Below are 6,836 nucleotides of genomic sequence, written 5' to 3' on the forward strand. Positions count from 1 at the left end.
GAACAAGAAACGTCTCGCGATTGGTCACTAAAACAAAACAAAAGCGACATTAACCTCAAAAATTCGATTGTGTTTTGTTTCAATAATGTAAATAAGGTGACGATCGCAGGAACTTCTGCACGCGAGCATTGAAAAACGGCGTTACAGTTTTAAGCCACGAGGATCTGTAATTTGGGAAATTTAAGACGCTTCAGTGTGCCCATTTTTTGAAATTTGTTCTCTTGTTTCCTCATTTGTTTTACCTTTTTGGAGTCCCCAGAATGTCTTGGCATTTTTGCACGGTATTGCGACAGATCGGATTGCTGGATCAGAGGCACTTAAATTGAAAATAAAGAGCCATTGATTTCCATTTTTACTCTAAGGGTAATAACGTTCGTAGCTAAAACGGAGGAGGAATTTCACTTATCCGACCGACGAGGACAAAACTAAAATTAAAATTAAAATTAAAATAACCCGTACAAACTTTACAAAGGATATAAGGGTCTCTTACCCAGGTGATCTGGTGACGTAATTTGGAGGAGTGGGAAGAAACATTTTAACGCCGCATCCCACAACGGCGCGCGGCCTTAGGTGTTGTTTCCAAACTCCCTGAAGTATTGCCATCGCCAAAACTCAACAGATCATTACGTGTCTACCACATTTCCTGTTATTGGAACATTCAAGTAGACCTGACAAGATCTAACCTTGCCACTGCCATGTCGAATTCGAAAATAAGGCCGCGCTCGGTTGTGGGATACGGCGTTAAACTGTTTCTCTCCAGTCCTCCGAATTACGTCACCAGATCACATGGTACAAATAAAATAAAACGAGGCTAGACTAATGCCGCCTCTAGACACAGGTATGTGTTCAAGCTCGATGGGTCAAAATTGCTTGGTGTAACCTTCGGGCTGGGTTATGTGACGCGTGTAGCATCTTCTAAACTGGGTCAATTTTCTTTTAAGAAAGGTTTTCATAAAACAACTAGCATTTTTTATGCAGTGTGGATCTATGTATCTATGGTTCAGGGCCTCCTAGGAGAGAGTTTGTCTTCTTTTCCTTGTTCTATTTTTAATTTCAGTTTTAGTAAGTAATTTTAAGTATATAAGCAATTTTAAGTATGGTGGTAAAAATTCACTTTATATAATTATTAGGAACTTCCGACCTTGTTCCTTAAAAGCACCTTATGTTATTGTGAATTTTCTTTTTCTTTTTTTTTGCTTTTTCTCAATTTCCCCTGTTTCAGTTCAATTTGCCCCTTTGTTGTTTAGCATAACCATAGGGAAACCCTAGTTGTTCTCAGTAATTTACTGGTCTCATTATTTCTTTTTCAGCCTGGTGTGGTTCCATCTCCATTGCCATGTTTCAGGGGTTGGGTCCCTTCGCAGGCTCCCTCGTAAATCGCTTTGGCTGCCGAGTAATGGCCATCATAGGATGCTTGATTTGCGCTCTTAGCTTGGCTATCACTTCTGTGGCAAATCACTTGATAACCTTGTATGTGTCTTACGTTGTTCTTGGTGTGGGAGGAGCCTTCACGTTTTTGTCTTGTTTGGAAATTGTTCGAAGGTCTTTTGAAAAATGGCAATCCATTGCCCTTGGTATTGCCTCAGCTGGGCAAGGTCTGGGTACCATGGCTCTTAGCCAAGTTGTCTCTTCTTTGGTGGGTGTTCTTGGTTGGAGAAATGCGATGCGGATACTTGCTGGTGCCTTAGTTGTCAATAGCTTTTTTGGTCTCCTGTATACGTCCAAGTCCAGCAATACAGGAAGAAGTGAAAAGCTTCTCAGTGAGAACCCTGGAGAGAAACGACGGTCCAAACACTTTAGTTTCAATTTCTCTGTTTTTAAGGTCCCTAGCTTTCTTGTTGTGGCTGGTACTTTCTTCTTTACCATGTTTGGTCGTCCCATAATATATGTGCTTCTGGTAAGTATCATTAAAGGGGCTTTCATTTTTATTGATGAAAGCTCTTTTTTTTTTCTCAAAAAAGCAAAGCCTCTTCCCAGTTGACCCGATATGGAATAATTTGTTTTCTGTATATTCCCTGAAATGTTCAAGCCCAAGGTGTAGTTTGACCGGCTTTTGGTAGAAGTCAGAGTAGTGGCACGTCTTACGAAAGGCAAAATTGCATTTGAAGAATCGGCCTCAAGTCAGAACATTCCACAAGTGAAATGTAGGAAATGAAAGGTGATAAGGCCGCTTCATTCACAGTAATCTTAGGTGCAGGTCCCCAATTTTATGACTGAAAGCTGTAAGTGGAGGCTCTTTATTTCTCGGAGTGAACATCCCAACTTGAGGTCAAAATAATATTGTGCAAATGCCCAAGTATACTTGGACAAGTATTATCAACACCCGCAAATTGCTTTTCTGAAAATGAAGGGCCATTTGTTTGACACTAATGGGAAATCTTTGCAATGCCTTGACTAAGGTTTATCCTTTATGAAGATATGTCTTAATTAATTTTAAATTTTAAGTTGACTGGTTGCTTTAAGTACAACTTGAATTTGTCCTATGCAGGTCAAGTTTGCTGCAGATAACAATGTCTCACCTGAGGCATCATCAAGACTCTTTCTGTTCATGGGAATCAACATTGTCATTGGACGATTTGCCTGTGGTTTCTTGTGTGCAATCAAGAGCCTGGACAATTGGTACATTTTCCAAGGCGTTTTATTTATCAACGGTGTCTCAACGATGCTTGTCAACTTGGCTACAAGTTACTACGCCCTCGCTCTATATGCCTTAGTGTTTGGATTCTGTGATGGTGCCATGGCTACTGTTCGTAACATCCAAGCTCTGACGTGTGTGGATCAACGTCGAGCAGCCTCATCCCTGGGCTTCACCCTCATGATTGGCTCATTTACAACACTTATTGGACCACCGATATCAGGTAAGTGGTAGCCTCGTTTTCAGGGTGTCCCTAGCCTTGACATGGTAAAGAGACACCAAAAATGAAAGAAGTGCTCTGTTTCATTTTAAGCAAAGTCACCGTGCTTTGATGAATTCATGCACGTTTGGGATTCAATATTTCACAGTTATAAATCAAAGAAATATTCCATCAGTGACTGCCTCACGACACGAATCAAATGATTAACTTTGAGGGATCACATATGGCATTCCTACACAAATACCACCAAATTACTTTCGAAGAATGCAGCAACTAAAGAACAGAGTCGAGGTTGAGGGGAATAATTTGCATTTTTCTTTGTTTTGAACAAAACAAAATGCTCAGTATTCCCCTACTCTGTTCTTTTGTTGCTGCACAATTCAAAACTACCCTATTGGTTTGAAAAAAAGTGCAACAGTTCTAGTGGTTCCGATGTCCTTGGGCTCGTCATTGTATTCTATTCGTAATTCGAGCCAGCCCGCACAAAACATGTGGACCCTCTTCAGGTGTCCAGACACAAACAGTGGTAGGTATATACACAAAGAACAAAAAAGGATGAATTGTTAGACAGGACTCACGATCTTCATAGCTGCTCTTTGTTTACATTAGTAGTTCTAGAGTGCTTTTTTATTGTCTATTCTCCATAGTTAATTAGTTGTGTGATGTACGCGCTCTGTATAAAGCCCAGTGGAACAAATAAAGATTTTCAACCAGCATGGTGTTAACTAAATTGAACGAAACAGAACTTGTCGTTAAACGCCACCGTTTGCATGACTTTCAGTGTTTTATGGTTTAGCATGCAGTGACTTTTCTGCTTGTTATTCCGTCAATCAAGCCGGTATCACAAGCTAAAACAACCCTGTTCTTGCAGAAGCATGATGTTGGATGAAATTTTTTGTTGATTTTGCCGTGGCTTTATACATTGTATAAAGCACTTGCGAAGATTCTGTGGTGAACTTTACCAGGGCAAACCGTGACGGAGGAGCCCCTGCAAAGGCAGAAAGGCGGAGGCCGTTGCCCGGGAAACCTTCCCGGCAGAAGAGCAGTGTAGTTCAGAAGTTTGAGGCCTTCCATGCAGACCTTGCGGAAGAAGAATGAGGTGGATGAACCCGAGTAAAGGATCCGGCTGCCCGTGAGAGGCGCCCACTGGCCCTGGCTATGAACTGTTCCACAGCCTGCAAATGTCGGATCGGCCTCAACTGCAGGCGAGGGATTACATAAGTACTTTCGAATACACCCAAACTTTTTGTTTTGAATGATTGCATCAGGTTATAGGGCACAAAGCCAACATTTGTTTCACCATTTCTCTTCCTTTTATTCTTTTCTCTTTTCCCTTTAGGTCAATAATTAATCTCCATTTTTTGTACATGAGACAATGTGCTTTCTAGCCTTATGCAAAACGGGTACCAACGGGCGTAGTTGTATTATAACCAATCAGAGCGCGCGTTTTATGCCTGAAGCTTTAAAAACTGAACCAATCGTTCAGAGGCCTAACTTAAACCCGAGATATGTCACTACTCGGCGAGTAAACAATGCTGTACGGTTTGCCACGTTTTTTGCATATCTCCATACTTAATTAGCTATGTATACAGTGTGTAGAAGCATGGTTTTTAGTGGCGATATAGCATTTGGTTTACATATTGAGACTGTCTGGTGGTGACGTATCCATTGGATAAGGTTCTATGGTCTTTGAACACCCGAACCTTTCGATGTTGATCTAATCAACATTTTTTTATTGCTTGTCTTCCCTTAGGTCTGACTGTTGATAAATTCCATTCGTATGCGCCTGCATTCTACATGGCCGGCGGTTCTTTCGTGATGGCTTCAATGATTCCTCTTGTGCTGTGTTGTGTGTCAATGAACATAAAGCTGGCTCGTTCTGACTCAAGGATGGACTTGACGCCAGGTGATGAAGAAACCCCAGATGATGATGCCCCAGAATTTGACACGTGGACTCCTCGAGGAAAGCTAATCATCAATGAACCAGCTTTTGCATCGTATGCGACACAATATCGATCTTGTGAAATCAAAAAAGTTAAGCCTGATATAAATCACATATTTCTTACTACTATATAAACCTTGCATGGGGAGTGGTGTCTAGACACAAACGCTTTTCATGTGAATAGAAAAACAAGTTGTTTGGTTTGGACGGCTGGTGGAACAGTCCTTCCCAATATAAGTAATGTTTTGTTTGAAAAAAGGAAAACTTTCGACGTTTCCTCCTTTCTCGTTTCCCTTTTGTACCAAAATAACCGAAATACCGGAGTACAATTTGCTTTACAATACAAGAACCATGCTCAATTTAACTTTCTGCTTCTTTTAAATGGCATATACCTGTTGCATTTGATTTCAAATTTGGAAAATTTCATGGAGTTTCCTACAGTATTTAAATTTGGCAGGAAATTTCCACTGGTTTTTCCTTCCAAACCGATGGCACTGCGTTTTTACCCGAAATTTTGTAAAAGAAGAAATATTTAGCAACTGCTTCAGTACGATGAACTTCTCGAGATAAGCAATTACTGTAAGACTAGGGATATTGATTTTCATTGGTTAAGTGTCGGCTTTTCCAAAAAATTATTCGCTAACATTCTGTTTTGCTCATTTATTATTTTGTTTAGTCGTCTTTTTTGTAAATATTTCATACTCCTGTTTTGCAGGAATTTTATATATGTAAGTTTTGAAATATTGGTCGCTCTTCAAGATTTTAAAAGAACCGAAAACTTTGATATCGTCGCAGGAAAAAATTCACACTTACATGTAGCTCTTAAATTGTAAAAATAAATAGTTTATTTTTTACAACAGTTCCGTTATTTAGTCACACTTGACCATGAAGAACTCTCCGGTGGTTTTTCTATTTAATATTTCTTGTTGGAGGGTATAGATACTTTTAACGGTTATTATGACTAAATTGAGGAAATTTTACATGAATCTTCTGTACATATTTTTAGCTTTAAGTTGCAAATAAATTTATTATAATACAGCTTATTCATTTGTATCGTTCAGTTGTCCTTTTCGACATAACTCAACTGGAGAGGGGAGCTAGGAAGACAGGCTATTATTTGGAAAAAAATTAACAGCAAAGGTAGATTGCGTCAGTGGTCGAGAGGTCCCTGGAAAATATAGTTGTCTCAAGTGAATTCATAAAATTAAATTGAGCACCCCAGAAAGCTGACGTTTCTAATGTCATTCCTTAATTTGTCAGAATCAATCAAGGTGCTGTGGGTGGTGAACGCGGCTTTTATATCGCAAAGTGGAGCCACGCTTGGGGAAGTTGGGAAAGCTCCCCAAGCCTCTCTCGGCCGTTTATCTCAATTGCGCACCAAAACATGACTAGGAACTTAAGCATGCGCGTTTTTGAGAAGCGAACGGCAACCGGAAGGGAACATTTCGCGTGCCAGGACAATGTTGTGTCCCAGATTTTTATAATAATCATGTCAAATGGAGAAAAGATACTTAGCAATGTAAATGTGTTTGTATAGAAGGTACTGCCAGCAGTCTAACCCGGCAGGACTTGTTATTGATTATCAACACTCTTGAACAGAACACTGTTGACGAATTGTCGATTGAGGAATGTCACATGATCTGTAGGCAGGCAAAGGGGTGTACTTTTATTATTGTGGTCCCTCGTAGGACTGCTGAACGATTCAATCTCTCCCACCCCCCCCCCCCTCCCCACCCCCCTCCACACACACCTTCAAATCGCGAGGCTAGAATGATCGCCTAGTCAACTTTTAATACAATCTCAAATCTTCAATTAAGCCAGACTTACGTGGGATACGCTATCTAGACGTCCGGCAAAGCAAACAAAATTTAAATTGACCAATCAGAATTCAGCGAGCGGGGAAAACTGTACCATTCGATGTCACGTAAATTGTTCGCAACTAAAGGGCGAAAAAATCATTTAAAGAATTTTGTGGCAACCTTTTTGACAAAAAGGTTGGCGCCAAAACTGGGTTGCCAGCGAGAGGCGATTCGAACGGC

At 40.4% G+C, this 6,836-nt stretch overlaps 1 protein-coding gene across 2 annotated transcripts in view; it reads left to right on the plus strand.

Annotated features, from left to right (window-relative positions):
- Nucleotides 1-5,838, plus strand: part of LOC138016776 (monocarboxylate transporter 3-like) — a 7,974-nt gene extending 2,136 nt beyond the window's left edge. The window contains exons 2-5 of one of the 2 annotated variants that reach the window (XR_011125873.1): nucleotides 1,311-1,897; nucleotides 2,489-2,858; nucleotides 3,821-4,060; nucleotides 4,609-5,838. Coding sequence is in view for 1 of the 2 variants with exons in the window: in XM_068863962.1 (XP_068720063.1) it covers nucleotides 1,311-1,897; nucleotides 2,489-2,858; nucleotides 4,609-4,931 (1,280 nt within the window). In the remaining variant the exon portion in view is untranslated. The remainder of the gene's footprint in view (nucleotides 1-1,310; nucleotides 1,898-2,488; nucleotides 2,859-3,820; nucleotides 4,061-4,608) is intronic. The other variant, XM_068863962.1, reaches the window with a different exon arrangement.
- Nucleotides 5,839-6,836: the final 998 nt, after the last annotated feature.

The sequence above is a fragment of the Montipora capricornis genome, chromosome 9, assembly GCF_036669925.1.
Source record: "Montipora capricornis isolate CH-2021 chromosome 9, ASM3666992v2, whole genome shotgun sequence".
NCBI classification, from domain to species: domain Eukaryota; kingdom Metazoa; phylum Cnidaria; class Anthozoa; order Scleractinia; family Acroporidae; genus Montipora; species Montipora capricornis.